This window comes from Lotus japonicus, chromosome 2 (assembly GCF_012489685.1).
Source record: "Lotus japonicus ecotype B-129 chromosome 2, LjGifu_v1.2".
In the NCBI taxonomy this organism is placed as follows: Eukaryota; Viridiplantae; Streptophyta; class Magnoliopsida; order Fabales; family Fabaceae; genus Lotus; species Lotus japonicus.
Window position 1 is genome coordinate 93,014,573 of NC_080042.1, and position 17,774 is coordinate 93,032,346.

Sequence of the window (17,774 nt, forward strand, 5' to 3'; positions counted from 1 at the left end):
TGCGGTAGCGTTCGGAACCATAATACGAGTGTTTTATGAGAATCATCTCATTGTGAAAAATTGTGTTCGGTGGGTCTATACATGTACACGAACATACACTGACATCCAATTATTCAATGTCACATTCAAACTACGTTACATTCTTTTTTATTTTAATTAAATTACAAGCTTATTTATTACATTCTTTTTATATTTTAACTAAATTACAAGCTTATTTTCTGACATGCTGACCAATTATTGATGTATGTGTATAGAAATTTCTCACCGACAATGCATACACATTAAATCCTTATTACTTTTATTTCACGTAATAAAATGATATTACAGATTTCATTACCTTTTCACATCAAAATGAAGATTAGATGTGTGTATATACTAACAGTGTATATTAATTCAATTCTAATGTATAAATGATTATCTTTTAGAACAATCAATTGTGTTTAATAAGTTATAGGTGTACTATGTCATAATAAAATTGCCAGTGTTGAATGTTTTCATCAAGTATCAATTTCACAGAAAATGCTTTCTTGTTTCTGGTCCACAAAGAATAGGCTAACAAAAAATGCTTCCTCTTATTTTTGTGGTTGGATGATTCAAATTAAAAGCTCAAAAAGGCTAAATCACACTACCGCAAAGCCCAACAAAAAGACCAATCTAAATGTAATCCCTGACATTTCTTATAGCAATTTTCTATAAAAAAAAATTGCTCCTAAATCAAAATCAAATATGCAGCAAAACCACTACAAAGAGGTAAATACTAACAAAACTATTATATCATATATTTGCTTATAGATAATCCCAATACAGCATAAACCCAAAAAAAATCTTATCATCCCTCTACATTTGACAAAAAAAAACCTTTATGAATCAATCATCAGGAAATCCCAGGAATCTGTTTATATGCTTGGCCACTGGTGTAGCATCACCTGGAGAGTAAGGGAGGAGTGAATTTAAATCCATATCTGCAATAGTTTGAAGAATTGTTTGAGGACTAGCACAATACAAATGTTTTCTGTTGGCAAGTTCTTCTGCAAGCTCACTTTGATGGTTATCCATCAAATCTTCATTTACAACTACAAGTAAAGGTTTGCCGAGCCGCAATGTCTCAAATATGCTACCTGACCCTGCATAAAATCAGAATAGCTAGAGTTCGATACCGAAATCCCCTAGTAACAAAAACAGCAAAAGCAAAAGTCACTTGAATTTTCCTACCTGCGTGGCTAATGACAAGAGAAGCAGATCTGAGATGGTCAGCAATACTGGATGAAAAAGTGAAGTAGTCTACAGCCAATGAACCATCTCCTTCAGACTGCATTAAAATTATGCAATAACAATAAACTCAGTAAAAAGAAAGTATCTGCTATAGATAATGATACTTCTCAATAATTTGTCAACAAATAGAATAAAATCATGGCAATTAATCATGTTCTTAAATTCAAACAAACCAAGTGTATTTAAAATTTCTCCTTATTGAGTTATCTTCTGTGAAGAACCTTGGTAGAAGCCTACCACAAAGCTAGCTGTTGTAGTTAGAGAGCCCAACACCTTATAAACCCCATATTAGAATCCCATACATTGCAATTGGTCATTGGATGCTAATATCTTCCTCTTTTTCTGAACTCAGTTGCACGAATATTAATCTTTCTTTATCTAATAGTTAAGTTGTTGGCGAGTTTGATGCACAGTAACATCAATTTGGCTTTAATCAGGCATAAGCTCGTGCTACTACATAGATGTGTTCATGTGTATCGAATATCCAATCATCAACGCAATGACCACAACTAAACTTTTTTCAGAAACCAACACGGTACAAGCTCTGTTGTTATCTGTCAACTTTCTTCAAGAAAGCTTCCACAGTTGTCACTTCTTCTGAGAATGGTTGTCAAACTCGCGAGTGAACTCTTAGACTTGGACGAGTAAATGTTCCTTCTTAGCGAAAGCAAGTTAACTCGGATGCAGGATCGTTTTTTCATTAACTCGGGCAGAATTGGGTAGACTTGGCTCAATTTATGTCCAGAAATGTCATTTAGCAAATGTTTTTAGGTAACAATTTCACATAAAATTTCATATCCCATATCAGCACAAGAATGAAATCATACTCTCCCATTAGAAACTGTGTCTATTTCTCTCTATCAACATCTATGAATATATACTAAGAGAAAAGTAGATGCATAATTTATTTGCAAATGTAAGAATCTATTTCACAAAGAAAGAAGTAAAAAGAGAAGGGTTTGAAAATACCTTGGTAGGAACATAGGATCCACGACCCATTTGGATGATAAGGTGGGTATACCCTTTGGCAAACAAGTCTTGTTTAACATTATGAGAATCCACTGCTCTCACAAGAGCATCGAAACAAGTTGTCCCTACAGTCACGAAAACCACTCTCCTTGTCTTTTGATCCCCTTCCCCATCCTCCATTCAGCCACAACAACCACTCAATTCGTTTTGAACCTGAACAGTGTTGATGTACAGCAACAGATCAGATCTGTAATATTTTGATTTATGAATGAAAGTGAAAAACCCTAAATTAAATTTGGGAATGACCAAGTTTTCCCCCTTTTGGTTCCAATGTCGTTTACCTGATAATGGTTTGGTGAACCTTGAAAACTAGTGAGACGAGAGCTGAATTTGCCACCCCAACCATTAGATTTCACACCCCCTATTTTCAGATTTTCAAGTTCCGAATTATTTCGGAATCTTAGATTCCGAAATTAATTCGTGATTTGTAGTGCAAAATACATGTAACACCCCACTTTTGAGTGAAAAATGCTTCGGAAACATTATTTCCGAAATATTTCGGAAACTAAGTTTCCGTAAGTGGGGTGGCAAATCTAATGATCTAGTGAGACAGTGTATAGTATTATAAATCTTGGTCAGACCGCATTTCCCCCTCTGCTCGTCAAACTGCCATATGTGTACCGTGTTTTCAAGTTATGTGGGGTTTTATGTTTTTGGATCAACAGACCAAGTTATTAGTTCTAATTTTGTATGTTTTAACATTGAGCATGAAATTGTTGTTTTAGAATGATACTATTCTTGCATCAACATGAAGATCCTACATCTAGGGTTTTGTGCAGTCATTGTTAAACTTAAGAGAGAACCTAATTTATTATGAATGGGACAATGACCCTAACCCTAACTCTATTACAAAATGAGTCTTATAACAGTTTAATGAGTCTTTAGTCAAGACTAGTCCAACTCGCTAGGATTCTGTCTAAGTCCTAAGAGGTGGACCCGCCTGGGATGTTGGTGCCTTCTTGTGGAGGTCGAGTCGCCTAGCTTAGGACGAGACCGTTCCACATGCCCGCAAGACGCAGAGTCTGAAGCATGAAGACAAAGCGTATCTTAGACCTTGACTGACCAAACACTTCGTGCGCGCGACACCTTCCATAAAGCGCAAGTAAATTGGAGGATTCGCCGCCCTTTCCAATCCATATACTTCAGTTTTTTTGGTTTTATATCACATGTATTCTTTACTAAAACAATCATATGTTCGAACAGATTGTAACACTGATATTGACAACTTTTGACTTTAATCTAATTTCCTTTCACACAACAAAATTAACACTAAGACAGTCAGAGATAATGACTTCATCATAACAAAATTTCTGCTTGCGTAGACCTTGTGAAATGTATGAAGGTTCATTTACAAGTCTTCATACATTTACCCTCTTTTTCCCGAGCTTTGCAATCGTCTTATTTTATTAATAATGTAGTAATTTATATGAAAATTGTGTTTTTGGATTATCCAATTGTAGTATTCAGGTGCTGTGCATGTCGTGCTGACTTATACTTTATAAATGTCAAACATATTACCTGAGGCGTGTCCTATCCTATGTGTCAGGTGAGGTAATATAGTATTTCAAAATGCAAATAAAAAAAAAGTTTAGTCAACATGATGGAAGAAATCTTAAAAGCATCAAATAAAATAAAGCAAATTATCATGTCCCCCGACAATATAAAATTTTAATTGATGTTCGACCACACAATTCTATTTTTCTTTTCTTTTTATGAATCACCACACAATTTTACTTGGGATTCTGTATCTCACCCACAATCAAGTCACATTCAAAAAAGTCACATGCTTAAAGGTCTTAAGGAGATAAACACTTTATAAAAAAACAGCATTGATTTTTACGCGTTTAAAGAAATAAATAAAAATTAGATTAATAGTGAAATAATAAAACTTGACATAAATAAGTTCTTTTACAATTACAGTTACCTCCAACAAAAAGTGAATATTTGGAAATGCAAATCCTATAGAGTATCTATGTGAAAAGTGAAAACTCATTAAATTTTCATATTAGAGGAAGAAACAATTTCAAGAGAAGCTATTGAAAAAGTTATAATATGTTCACAATCACACTCTACCATTCATTTCCACCATGTCTCTTAATCATTTTTATCACAAAAAATACATATTATATTGCTTATTTATCTCTGTATGTTCATATATCTCTTTCAAAGTATTGAGTGAAAAGATGTGAAGATAACTTAATTTTCATTAAAACAAAAATTGATATGAAAAAAGTGATTTGAGAAATTAAACCATATATCCAAGACTGGAAGACATGTGATATAAAACCTCTCTACGTAACATTGGCCAAAGCAGGGTTGTGTACATATTATTCTTTGACCTTGGTCCAAAGCAAAATAAAAATAAAAATAGGATTAGAAATTTAGAATACATTTGTTTTAAAATAATAATAATTGATTTAGAGTGTAAGCAAACCATGTATTCCGTTAAGCCCAAGTAAGTATAGGCCCCACCAAACAACCACTGTCACTTGACGTTCACATTCACATCTGTTAAAGTCAAAACCATATCTCACCGTTAGATCGAACAATCCAGATCCCACAAACAAACAAATCCCCATTTAAATTTAAATCCTCTTTAAAAGCGTTTTCTACCTTCTCTTCAAAGTTCAAACTCAAACACAAACCATCACCACCAGAATTTCAAAATCTCGCTCGCAGTTGGTGGCGGCAAAACGCCATGGCGAAGTTGCTTGCCTTAACGTGCATCCGAAACAAGGTATGGCATGACCTCTCACCGCAACCTCACTACCCCTCCATGCCCCGCTACCCCAAGGGTGATGCCGCTGCCTCCTCCTCCGTCGAGGGCTCTGAACTCACCGCCCTTTTCTCCGTCCTCGGCATGACCTGCTCCGCCTGCGCTGGATCCGTCGAAAAAGCCATCAAACGCCTCCCTGGAATCCTCGAAGCCGTCGTCGACGTCCTCAACAACCGTGCACGTGTCCTCTTCTACCCCTCCTTCGTCAACGTAAACACCAAACAAACACTCCTTCAATTCTTTCATCAACTGCAATTGTTAGGGTTTGTTCTCACTTTTTCTCAATTTTTGCAGGAAGAGGCGATTCGTGAGGCAATTGAAGATGCTGGATTCGAAGCGATGCTGCTTACGGACTCCACCATGAATGATAAGAATTCTGTTCATGTTTGCCGCATCCAGATCAAAGGAATGACATGCACTTCATGCTCCTCCACCGTTGAATCTGCTCTGGAAGCGGTAAACGGCGTCGTGAAGGCGCGAGTTGCGTTGGCGACGGAAGAAGCTGAAGTTCATTACATCCCTAACATCATCAGCTACCACCAGATCTTGGAAGCCGTCGGAGAAACTGGATTTGAAGCAGCGCTTATCAGTTCGAGCGAAGATCTCAGCAAGATTGATCTCTTAATCGAAGGTGAAGAAGCTCTCACTCAACATTCCATGAAAATCGTTGAAGATTCTCTTAGAGCACTCCCAGGGGTTTTGGATGTAGACATCAATTTCGAATTGAGCAAAATCTCGGTTTCGTATAAATCAGACCTGACAGGACCTAGGAACTTCATCAATGTGATTAACGAAACCGGTTTCGGGAATTTGAAGGCCAGGATTTTCCCTGAAGAAGGAGGAAGAAGGGATGCTCATAGAAAGGAAGAGATTAAACGGTATTATAAATCTTTCTTGTGGAGTTTGGTGTTTACTGTTCCTGTGTTTCTAACCTCCATGGTGCTCATGTATATCCCTGGAATTAAGCATGTTTTGGATGCCAAGGTTGTGAATATGCTTACTGTGGGGGAGGTTGTGAGATGGGTGCTTTCTACACCTGTGCAGTTTGTTCTAGGCTGGAGATTTTACTCCGGTTCTTACAAAGCGTTGCGCCGTGGCTCTGCCAACATGGATGTTTTGATTGCATTGGGAACAAATGCAGCCTACTTTTACTCTGTTTACTCTGTTCTGAGAGCTGCTACCTCTAAAAAATTCGAGGGTACTGATTTCTTTGAGACCAGTGCGATGCTTATTTCGTTCATTATTCTCGGGAAGTATCTTGAGATTTTGGCCAAGGGGAAGACATCAAATGCAATTGCCAAGCTCATGAACTTGACCCCGGACACCGCTGTATTACTGACCCTGGATGGTGAAGGGAATGTTGTTGGGGAGGAAGAAATTGATAGCAGGTTGGTTCAGAAGAATGATGTGATTAGAGTTGTTCCTGGTGCGAAGGTAGCTTCAGATGGGTTTGTTATGTGGGGGCAGAGTCATGTGAATGAGAGTATGATAACAGGAGAGGCGCGTCCCGTGGCAAAGAGGAAGGGTGACACTGTTATTGGAGGAACTGTGAATGAGAATGGAGTGTTGCACATTAAGGCAACAAGGGTTGGATCGGAAAGTGCTCTTTCACAGATTGTTCGGCTTGTTGAGTCGGCACAAATGGCCAAGGCTCCTGTGCAGAAGTTTGCTGATCGCATTTCAAAATACTTTGTGCCTCTGGTATGTAATTATATACTGCATGTTATGAATTCTTTCACCTGTTTCTTATTTCTTTCGAGGTTTTCTTATGTGGGCAATTGATGTTTTACTAAATCCTTATGTTTATATTATATGTCCTACCCCGACTTGAACAGAATTGTCTCATCGGAGGATACATGTGGTTTTAAACAAAAGATCATTCTGTTTATAAAGCACCAATTTAAAGGGATAATATCGATCTGTCTCTCTGCAGGTTATCTTAATCTCACTGACAACTTGGCTTGCCTGGTTTTTGGCTGGAAGATTCCATGCTTACCCCAAATCTTGGATACCATCTTCCATGGACAGCTTTGAGCTTGCTTTGCAGTTTGGAATCTCTGTCATGGTCATAGCCTGCCCTTGTGCTTTAGGTTTAGCGACACCGACTGCTGTCATGGTTGGCACTGGAGTTGGTGCATCTCAGGGTGTACTGATCAAAGGAGGGCAAGCATTAGAGAGTGCACATAAGGTCAGAATTTGACATTAGATTGGCCCCTTGAATCCTGGTTTTGCTCTGTCAATATTTGTGTGCTTAAAATTGAACAGTAATTCAAAAATGAAGTGGTGAGAAGAAAAATAAGCATAGGAAAACCTATTGATATCAAGGGGTGCTTCAAGGTCACTTATACTAACTAATCCCCCATCAAATATGGTTTCCAGTTTAGGAAAAGAGTACTCATGTTTATACCGTATTCATTTTTGTATGATTCCTTAGTTCTTTAAGTAGGGGTGTTTGTTGACTTGTGCTGGCTGAAGGGAAATAGTTGGATACGAATATATGTTCATTTTCATCTTAAACATTTTTTCTGATAGTTATTAGTTATAATGAAGAATCTTGTCATTGGCCACATTTTTTCTGCATCTCCAAATTATCTACGAATGCTTGATGGGGATATAAACCCGTCCTGGGTGTACTAATAGAATTATTCATGAAAATTCAAATAAAAGCATGTGAAATTCCTAAATCCTAACACACTTATCTGAAACACAACTGATCCATCAAAGATGGAGTTTAATTACCCTATCGCGATAGTTAGACAACCCCATGTTTTATTGGTTTTATGTGGATTGACTCTTGAATATGTTTAATTGTTTATGACTGTCTTGTAGGTGAACTGCATTGTTTTTGACAAGACGGGTACTCTCACTATTGGGAAACCTGTGATAGTAAGTACAAAACTGCTGAAAAAATTGGTACTCAGGGAATTCTATGAACTTGTGGCTGCAGCTGAGGTAGGCATCTCTCTTAGCTCCTTCTAATAGGCTTAAGCCTCACTAATAGTTCTAGAAAATAGGAGTTGTTTGCATATAGTAATTTCATAGCTATTTTAGAATTATTGGACTATAGATGCATATGCATGTTATAATCATAACTAATTGCAATTAATGTTACCGGCTGCCTCAGGTGAATAGTGAGCATCCCCTGGCTAAGGCCATTGTTGAGTATGCCAAAAGATTCAGAGATGAAGAGAACCCTTCTTGGCCGGAAGCACAACATTTTGTTTCTGTTACTGGACATGGAGTAAAGGCAACTGTTCGGAACAAGGAAATAATTGTGGGTAACAAGAGCTTGTTTGCTGACAACAATATTGAGATTCCTGGTATTGCTGAAGATATGCTTGCTGAAGCAGAAAGTATGGCTCAAACGGGAATTTTAGTATCTATAAATGGGGAAGTTGCTGGGGTTTTAGCAGTATCTGATCCACTGAAACCAGGTGCTCAAGAAGTCATTTCTATTCTCAAGTCCATGAATATTAAGAGCATCATGGTGACTGGGGACAACTGGGGAACTGCTAATTCTATTGCGAGAGAAGTTGGAATTGAAAGTGTTATTGCTGAGGCCAAACCAGAGCAGAAAGCAGAGAAAGTGAAAGAATTGCAGGTACTGTTTATTGTATTAGCTGTTCAACTTTTGAATGAGGAATATATTAGCTGTTTATTGTATTGTAACATATTGAATGCCTCTTTTCATTTTCAGGCTTCTGGGAACACGGTTGCTATGGTGGGGGACGGTATCAACGATTCACCGGCACTTGTGGCGGCGGATGTGGGAATGGCAATAGGTGCTGGCACAGACATTGCTATTGAGGCAGCTGATATTGTCCTCATGAAGAGCAACTTGGAGGATGTGATAACTGCCATTGATCTTTCAAGAAAAACATTTTCACGTATACACCTGAATTACTTTTGGGCTTTCGGTTATAATTTGCTTGGCATCCCAATCGCTGCTGGAGTTCTTTTCCCTTCTACTGGGTTCCGTTTGCCACCTTGGATTGCTGGTGCTGCTATGGCTGCCTCTTCTGTCAGTGTTGTTTGCTGTTCTCTTTTGTTGAAATATTACAAGAGACCAAGGATGCTGGAAAACCTTGATATACGGGGCATAAGAATCGAGTCATCCAGTGGTATGATACAAGACAATTAGGGGTTTTCATTTAGCTGTGAATATGCTGCTAGGTGTCCAGGGATTGGTACATTTTGTTCTTAGTTAATGTTATGCGAGTAGCCGTGTAGGTAGTAGAAAAATGTTATGCGTGTAGGCACTAGGTTGTAGAAAAATAAAGTTTTTTTAGATAAGCAGTAGAAAAATAAAGTGATCACGAATGTATCTAAATTGTATATAGTTTTTTTTTTAAATTGTATATTGTAATAAGTATTATTGTGATAATTAAAAAAAGTGTGAATGTATTAAATTTTGTAGAGCTGTCAATATGAGTTCCAACCCGCGGGCCAGCTCGACGGGTTGACTAAATGAGCCGGGTTGGGTTCGTTGAATTCCAGCTCGAAAAGAACTTGGGTTAGTGCAACCCGGCTCGTTTAACCCGCGGGTTAGACGAGCAACCCGCGGGTCAAGCGAGCCAACCCATCGGGTTAAAGTTATTCTTTATTAAAAATTTTATTTTATTTTTATTTAATTCCATGTTAGTTTTATGGATTAAATTTTGGTAGAAAAATGGAAATTTTCGTTTCTTTTAATTTGAGTCAATTTTTATATTTTATTTATTGTTATTATATTATTTATCTCATTTTAAATGAGACAGTTGTGTTCTTAAATCCTGTGAACTAAATTCTTTTTCTATATTTCAAATGTGAGATAAAAATGATTGCGTTGATAAACCTCTTTTTTATGAGTTGATACCAATTTCTATAAGTATTTTTTTGAAATTATTTTTTTTATAACATTTTAAACATTTTCTAATCCAATTTCTCAATTTTTTATATTTATTTCACTCGACCAGCGAGCCAGCTCGCCAACCCGCGAGCTCGTAGCGAGTCGGGTTGGGTTCATATTTTCTTGGCTCGTTAAGACCCCGGTTGACACAATCCAATCCGTTTTCAACCCAACCCATACGGGCTGACCCATATGGGCTGGGCTGGCCCGTATTGACAACTCTAAAATTTTGCATATAGTTGCTTGTTATTTTCGTAATCTATCAAATTTTTATTTATATAGTAGGTTTAATTAAGTTTTGGGTCCCTAACCTTTACCATATATTTGGTTTTCGTCCTTCGTTGGCGTAAGTGTGAAAAGTGGTCCCTAACCTTGGCATTAATATTTGGTTTTAATCCCTCTGGCCGCCTTGGTCAATGTCGAAGCTTTGACAGGCCCATATGACACTGCCACGTCCTTTAATGAGCCTAGTTGGATTTTGTTTTTTTTTTTCATTTAAAAAGAACTTTAACATTTACTACATGTCAGTCAGAATTGTGAGAGGAAATTTCATTTTCGATTTATTGTAAAACAAACAGTAAAAACACACAAAAAAAATGAATACAATTTATTTAATTAATATTTTACTAACACTTATTAAATAATTTTAATACTTTTTGTTATTTTTTTTTGAAACCTTTTGTTAACTTATTACTCAAAGTAAATATTGGATACGCATGACATTACTAGAGCTTTATGAAAATATTATTGGACTACTTAAACTAGAGCAATTTTATCGAAGGTAATTTTTGGGTGATTTAAAAAATATCATTTAATATTTTTAATAATATAAAATTTTGATAAATTTAAATTTTATGAACACTAATATAGTAATATATAGTGTAACTAGTTTACCAACTTGACCAATTAGTAAAGAAAAAGAAAATAATAGAAAAATTGAATACTTGGTGAGTTGTATTGGAAACTCAATGTTTGATCTTCACGAATGAGCAAAGCAAAAACGAAGGTAGTAACTATTTGAGGAGAAAAACAATTATTAAAACTTAAAAGTAACTTGACTAAACCTTTGGTATGCTGAAAGAAGGATAAGTTCGGAAAATAGAAAAAAAAACAAAAACAAAAACAAAAAAATTACCATTAATTGCATGCAACAGTGGCCACGTATGAAGTAAAGGGACTTAACATGAAAATTCGGGGAATACACTTTGGAGGTTTTGGCATTTCTCTAAAACCATTTTGTTATTACTAATCGCCGCTTTTTCAGTAAAAACTTTTCACTTGCTTAATACATAGTTTTTGAATGTTAACACCAGTAGTAAGAGCTAGGAGATATAAGAGGTTAGAAGAGTGAATAGTCCAAAGTTTGAACCCTATAAAAATGATTAGTATACTAACATCTAACATTTGCATATAAAAAAACCTTATCAAGAATATATAATAGCATTAGTTTAAGCCCATTAGCAATAATAAAATAAGGAATAATGTAGGAATCATGATTACATGACTGTTAAATACTCCATTACTCAATTCCTCATCTCCTCGTCACCCCTTCCTTTTCCTTTCTCATTCGATTCTACAAGAATCATTAGAATTTGCAAAGTTGTTAGTTAGTGTTCAAAATGGGTACTAGCAAAAAGTTTGAGGGTTGGGGGTGGTTACAGTGTTGTGGAAACTTGTCACCTGAGGCACACTATCCATCCATGACGAAATGGACGTCACTGGAAGAAGCAAACAAGAAGGTAGTGGTAGGATCAGAAGCCAAACTTGTCTTGTGCGTTATGGGAATGACATGTTCTGCTTGTGCTGGATCTGTGGAGAAAGCTGTCAAACGCTTACCAGGGATTCGAGAAGCAGTTGTTGATGTCTTGAATTATAAAGCCCAGGTTCTTTATTACCCGTCTATGGTTAATGTGAGTATACAACACTTATTATTTGAATTGATGATTTCAGTATTTAATTTCTTCTTGCTATTTAATTGTTCTTTGATTTGATGATCATGCTTCTTGTTTGGCTTTTCAAGATTGTTTACAAGCTACTTTTTGCAAATAATGAATGGTGGCCTAAAGTTAATGCACTAATGGATGCTTTGTTTCCTCAAGAGTTAATTAATTAATAAAACGACTATATGAATTGACGCTGCCCAGCTTTGTATAATTGTATTCCACTTGAGGTAGCGGTGAATATACTTTTTCTTTTATTTTTTCCTTTTTCCTTTTTGGCTCTAGAAATATAATAAAGCTCCATTAACATTTTTTTTTAAGTGAGAAAGAAGTGAAGATAGGAGAGATATAATAAAAAAATTTAATTCAATCACATTCCTCCATTTTGTTAGCTCACAATTAATTTTGAATTTAATAATATCTAAAATAGAAAATGGAAGGTTGTGATTGAATGATGGGGTAAAACTTTTTACACCGTCGGTGCATAGAAATTAATCTCTAAATGAAATGAGAAGAGCGATATACATAAAAAAAAAGTAAATGTTTAAATGAAATGATTGTGGTTATCTATGACACTTGTTATTAATAAGATCCACTTCCTCACAAACGCCACTCATTCCATTTTCACCAAGTAAAAAAAATTACCTGCATATTTGGAGGGTAAAAATAATATTCACTACATAATATTTGATTGGTTGGTGCTTTGCTTTGTGTAATTGTTGACTAATTAAAGCATGTATTTTACATGCAGGAAGAGAAAATATGTGAGGCCATTGAAGATGCAGGTTTTGAAGCCAAACCCATAGAAGGAGAATCCAGTGATACCTCTTCACAAATATGTAGAATACACATAGGTGGCATGACATGTACTTCTTGCTCCTCCACTATTGAATCAGCTCTTCAAATCCTTCAAGGCGTGCACAAAGCACAAGTGGCCTTGGCAACTGAAGAAGCTGAAGTTCATTATGACCCCAACATTGTGAGCTACAATCAACTAATGGAAACTATACAAGAACTTGGATTCAAACCTGTTCTAATAAGCAGAGGGGAACACATAAGCAAGATAGAACTCAAAATCGATGGCATTAAAAATGAGGAATCCATGAGTGCAATTGAACAATCTCTCTTGGTACTTCCAGGTGTTGAAGCCATAGACACATATCCCAACATTAACAAAATTGCCTTAACTTATAAACCATACATGATTGGGCCCAGAACATTTATTCAAGTCATAGAATCTACAGGATCCGGATGTTTTACAGCTGTGATTTTTCCAAATGATGGGAGTAGTGAAGCACATAAACAGGAGCAAATTGATCAATACTTCAAGTTATTGATATGGAGCTTGGCTTTCAGCATTCCTGTTTTTTTGAATTGCATGGTCCTTGTGAGTGTTCCTGGAGTTAGAAATATTTTGGATATCAAAGTTGTGAATATGCTGGATGTTGGTTTGCTTTTGAGGTGGGAATTTTCTACCCCGGTGCAGTTCATCATAGGCAGAAGATTCTACATTGGATCTTATAAAGCTTTACGCAGAGGTTCATCAACCATGGATGTGTTGATAGCCTTAGGAACAAATGCAGCTTACTTTTATTCACTCTATGTTGTGATAAGAGCTTCTTTCTCTCGGCATTTCCAAGGGAATGATCTTTTTGACACAAGTTCTATGCTTATTTCATTTATTTTACTGGGGAAGTATTTGGAAGTGTTGGCTAAAGGGAAGGCATCACAAGCCATTGCAAAGCTCATGGACTTGACCCCTGACACAGCAACCTTGTTAATTGAAGATGGTGGAGGAATTGTGATTAGTGAACAACAAATTGATAGCAGATTGATACAGAATAATGATGTGATTAAGATTGTGCCTGGTGCAAAAGTAGCATCAGATGGTTATGTGATCTGGGGGAAGAGCCACATAAATGAGAGCATGATAACTGGAGAGGCAAGGCCTGTGGCTAAGAGGGAAGGAGATATGGTGATTGGAGGGACTCTGAATGAGAATGGAGTTTTGCATGTTAAGGTAACAAGGGTTGGGTCAGAGAGTGCCGTCTCCCAGATTGTTAGACTTGTCCAGTCTGCCCAGATGGCGAAAGCTCCTGTTCAGAAACTTGCAGACAGAATTTGTAAATATTTTGTTCCTTTGGTAAGCCTAGTACTAACTACTTCATTTTTACTGATTTTGCTCTAGATGCTTATCCATTTAAGTAAGAGGAGTTATGTTTGTGTTTGATTACCATCAGGGAACTTAAGAATCAATCCTGATAGAGTTGGATGACAATGTAGATGTTTGAGAGACATTTTGAAGAATTGATTTCAGCCCCAAAATCAATTCTGGTACAATGTAGAGAGAGTAGCTTTTGTGTTGAGCATAATCAATTCTTAGATTTTACAACTGAATTTCATAACATTACCTAGCAAAAACCACTTTTTTCATAAATGTATGTACCCAAACATAAATTACTTCATGTTCAACTCTCTCAGTCTCTCTTTACTATAATCAATTTTTCCAAAATCAACTTTATCCAAAATCAATTGTGACAACACTGATCCAAACACCTCATGAGTGCCTTTTATCTACAGGTGATTGTGCTTTCCCTTTCAACATGGTTTTCCTGGTTTCTAGCTGGAAAGTTACATAGATACCCAAAATCATGGATACCATCCTCCATGAATAGCTTTGAGCTTGCACTTGAGTTTGGGATTTCAGTCATGGTCATAGCCTGCCCTTGTGCTTTAGGCCTAGCTACTCCTACAGCTGTCATGGTTGGTACAGGAGTTGGAGCAACTCAAGGTGTGTTGATCAAAGGAGGCCAAGCATTAGAGAGTACACATAAGGTCAGTGAGTGTCATTGACAGTATTCTCTTTTCTTCTCAGTATCAGCAATAGAAAGTTCACTAGTTAACATCAACAATCTTGTAGGTGAATTGCATTGTGTTTGATAAGACAGGAACTCTCACACTTGGAAAACCAGTGGTTGTAACTACAAAACTCTTCAAGAATTTGCCACTTAAAGATTTCTATGAACTTGTTGCTGCAGCAGAGGCAAGCTTTCTTCTATTAACCATAGCTCTTTGAATGTTAAAATAACATCAATGACTAATGTTTATGTATATCAGGTGAACAGTGAACATCCAATAGGCAAGGCCATTGTTGAGCATGCTAAGAAGATCACAGAAGATGAAAAGTACCATCCCTGGCCAGAAGCAAGAGACTTTGTTTCTATTTCAGGTCATGAAGTGAAGGCCATTGTTCGAAACAAGGAAATAATGGTTGGGAATAAAAAATTAATGTTGGACCATAACATAGCCATTTTAGTGGATGCTGAAGAAGAACTAGAAAAAATTGAAAGCCTGGCTCAAACTGGGATCTTAGTATCCTTGGATGGAGATGTCATTGGAGTTTTGGCTGTATCTGACCCACTGAAACCAAATGCCAGAGAAGTTGTTTCTATCCTTAACTCCATGAATATTAGGAGCATCATGGTGACAGGTGATAACTGGGGAACTGCCAATTCCATTGCTAGACAAGCTGGTATTGAAACTGTCATTGCAGAGGCTCAACCTCAGACTAAAGCGACTAAAGTGAAAGAGTTGCAGGTACATACTAAACCATGGTCCCAATGATTGCTTAAAACTTTTTATTATTAAATTCATGTACTTAATAACTTATTAAATGGAATAAGATTCACAAAGGCATCTTGTGTGTGTGTCAGTCACCCTGAATTAATCAACTTTTTATGTTTAACTTCATGGATATGCAGACTTCTGGCTACACTGTGGCAATGGTGGGAGATGGAATCAACGACTCACCAGCACTGGTGGCAGCTGATGTTGGAATTGCAATTGGTGCTGGCACAGACATAGCTATTGAGGCATCTGATATAGTTCTAATGAGGAGTAACTTGGAGGATATAATAATTGCCATTGATCTGGCAAAGAAAACTTTCTCTCGTATCCGTTTGAACTACATTTGGGCCATGGGTTATAATCTGCTGGCTATCCCAATTGCCGCAGGAATCCTTTACCCGTTCATTAGATTTCGGTTACACCCATGGATTGCTGGAGTTGCAATGGCTGCTTCTTCTGTCAGTGTTGTATGTTCCTCCCTCTTGTTGAAGTTTTATAAAAGACCAAACAAGCTAAACAACTTGGAGATAAATGGTATAAAGATTGAATAAGCAACCTTTTTTAATCATAACTCTGGTCTTGTTTGTTGGGAACAAGGATTTTCTTCTGTAAGACTAGTACTTAATGTGTAAAAAATTTGTAGAGTTTTGATGTAATCTTAAAGAAGCTTTGACTAAATTTAATTGTGAGTCACTTATTTAGTAGGGGGACTTTGCTTTCTATAAATATCATATTCGATATTTGGCTCGAATAAAATTGTCTCGGTCGACAATACGTGTGGTTTAAACCAATCAAATATTTTTTTATTAAAATTTTGGCTTAATTGCACTTTTCGTCCCTGATCTATACCCCTTGTGCAATTTTGGCCCCCTTTATTTAAACGAGCAATTTTGGTACACTAAAAATTAGGATGTGACAATTGGGTCCTTCCGTTAATTTTCCGTCTAAATTGGCATATGTGGCATTCATTAATGATGTGTCACTGACACTACTGCCACTAGGATTCAAAATAAGCCTCCACGTAATTAAAAGAAAGGTGGAATATTTTTTATGAAAGAAAGGTGGAAATTAAAAAAAAAAGGAAATTACAATCGGCAGTTCTTCAACCCTCCTTCATCTCTCGACATCACCACCACCCCTTCTTCTCTTCTTCTTCTTCTTCTTCTTCTTCCTCCAGCGCACCACCTCCACTCAATCATCTCATCGCCACACTCTCTTCTTCTTCTTCCCACTCATCACTCCCTTTTCAACCCCACCGAAAACACTTCCCCACCAACCCAACATCCAAATCTGCCATGGAAGGAGATGAATCAGAACCATCCATATTTTCATTCATCAGCATCGATCCCTCCTTCCCACCTTCACCTTATTCTTCTTTCAACCCACATAGAAACCTTAAATTTCCAAAACCCATAATATTTCCAGAAACCCAAAATTGCAACTCTTTCCAGAAACCCCAAACCCCAAATCGTCCCAAACACCACAATCCATCTCCGTCGCCGCTGGAATTCGTGATTTCTACTATCTGCGACACCTTCAACTGGGTTTTCTCAAGGTTGAAGTTTGGTTCTTTGATCTACCTTCATCAAGATTGAAGCTTGGTTCTTTTATCTACTTTCTCAACTGGGTTTCCTCTACTGCCTTCCTCCCTTATCAAAACCCTCAAACACAAGCCTTTTACATTTATGAATCGATCCAAAAAATTGGCATATTGTTATCTTTATCATTCGATTTCTATCAAAAAATTGTAGTTTTAGTGTTCTAGAAGTGGTGTTTTTCTTGTTTAATCAACCCAGACTGTGTTGGATCTGTGATTTTTGATGGATGCAGCTGGGTTTAATGATGCAGGTTGGGTTTTGATGGATAGGGAATGGGAGGGATTCGTTTTTCTATTTATGTGTTTTGCTTGTTGATTTATGGGTAGTAACCAATGGTTATGAAGAAGAACAAGAAGTGGGGTTTCAAAGAGAATGGTGGTGGTGGTAAGATGATGGGGATGGTGGGGATGGAAATGATGAAGATGACCATGAGGAACAGGTGAGAGTAGGGATTAGCTGATGAAGATGACGATGAAATAGATGAAAAGTTTGTTTTTTTTTTAATTTTTCCTTTGTGGTGCAAATAGCAATTCCACATCACTTAATATGTCCAGGTCAGCTAACAGCGTTAGTAATTTGATGAAGAATTGACTGGAAGGACTCAATTGCCACAAATTAATCTTTAGTGTACCAAAATTGCTCCT

At 36.9% G+C, this 17,774-nt stretch overlaps 3 protein-coding genes across 3 annotated transcripts; 2 read left to right on the forward strand and 1 right to left on the reverse strand.

The window, feature by feature from the left end:
* Positions 1 to 755: 755 nt before the first annotated feature.
* On the reverse strand, positions 756 to 2,566 carry LOC130741169 (uncharacterized). The gene is made up of 3 exons (XM_057593981.1): positions 2,242 to 2,566; positions 1,213 to 1,309; positions 756 to 1,124 (listed from the first exon to the last, which is right to left on the reverse strand). Exons 1-3 carry the CDS (start codon positions 2,419 to 2,421, stop codon positions 868 to 870), a joined length of 534 nt encoding a protein of 177 aa, XP_057449964.1. The 5' UTR covers positions 2,422 to 2,566; the 3' UTR covers positions 756 to 867.
* A 2,342-nt stretch (positions 2,567 to 4,908) lies between these two features.
* Positions 4,909 to 9,503, forward strand: LOC130741170 (probable copper-transporting ATPase HMA5). The gene is made up of 6 exons (XM_057593982.1): positions 4,909 to 5,287; positions 5,372 to 6,778; positions 7,011 to 7,265; positions 7,907 to 8,029; positions 8,202 to 8,678; positions 8,775 to 9,503. The coding sequence occupies exons 1-6, from the start codon at positions 5,000 to 5,002 to the stop codon at positions 9,216 to 9,218; spliced, it is 2,994 nt and encodes a 997-aa protein (XP_057449965.1). The 5' UTR covers positions 4,909 to 4,999; the 3' UTR covers positions 9,219 to 9,503.
* Positions 9,504 to 11,483: 1,980 nt separating this feature from the next.
* On the forward strand, positions 11,484 to 16,236 carry LOC130741171 (probable copper-transporting ATPase HMA5). The gene is made up of 6 exons (XM_057593984.1): positions 11,484 to 11,875; positions 12,657 to 14,048; positions 14,486 to 14,740; positions 14,826 to 14,948; positions 15,023 to 15,502; positions 15,667 to 16,236. The coding sequence occupies exons 1-6, from the start codon at positions 11,585 to 11,587 to the stop codon at positions 16,081 to 16,083; spliced, it is 2,958 nt and encodes a 985-aa protein (XP_057449967.1). The 5' UTR covers positions 11,484 to 11,584; the 3' UTR covers positions 16,084 to 16,236.
* The last annotated feature ends 1,538 nt before the right edge of the window (positions 16,237 to 17,774 follow it).

What these genes read in the sequence shown, in the direction of transcription:
- LOC130741169 (XM_057593981.1), bottom strand. Translation starts at nt 2,421, where the DNA reads ATGGAGGATGGGGAAGGGGATCAAAAGACAAGGAGAGTGGTTTTCGTG. An exon ending in GATCCTATGTTCCTACCAAG is followed by an intron (nt 1,310 to 2,241) that starts GTATTTTCAAAC and finishes ATTTTAATGCAG; the next exon opens with TCTGAAGGAGATGGTTCATT. An exon ending in TCTTGTCATTAGCCACGCAG is followed by an intron (nt 1,125 to 1,212) that starts GTAGGAAAATTC and finishes GATTTTATGCAG; the next exon opens with GGTCAGGTAGCATATTTGAG.
- LOC130741170 (XM_057593982.1), top strand. Translation starts at nt 5,000, where the DNA reads ATGGCGAAGTTGCTTGCCTTAACGTGCATCCGAAACAAGGTATGGCAT. An exon ending in TCTACCCCTCCTTCGTCAAC is followed by an intron (nt 5,288 to 5,371) that starts GTAAACACCAAA and finishes CAATTTTTGCAG; the next exon opens with GAAGAGGCGATTCGTGAGGC. An exon ending in CAAAATACTTTGTGCCTCTG is followed by an intron (nt 6,779 to 7,010) that starts GTATGTAATTAT and finishes GTCTCTCTGCAG; the next exon opens with GTTATCTTAATCTCACTGAC.
- LOC130741171 (XM_057593984.1), top strand. Translation starts at nt 11,585, where the DNA reads ATGGGTACTAGCAAAAAGTTTGAGGGTTGGGGGTGGTTACAGTGTTGT. An exon ending in AACTTGTTGCTGCAGCAGAG is followed by an intron (nt 14,949 to 15,022) that starts GCAAGCTTTCTT and finishes TATGTATATCAG; the next exon opens with GTGAACAGTGAACATCCAAT. An exon ending in CTAAAGTGAAAGAGTTGCAG is followed by an intron (nt 15,503 to 15,666) that starts GTACATACTAAA and finishes ATGGATATGCAG; the next exon opens with ACTTCTGGCTACACTGTGGC.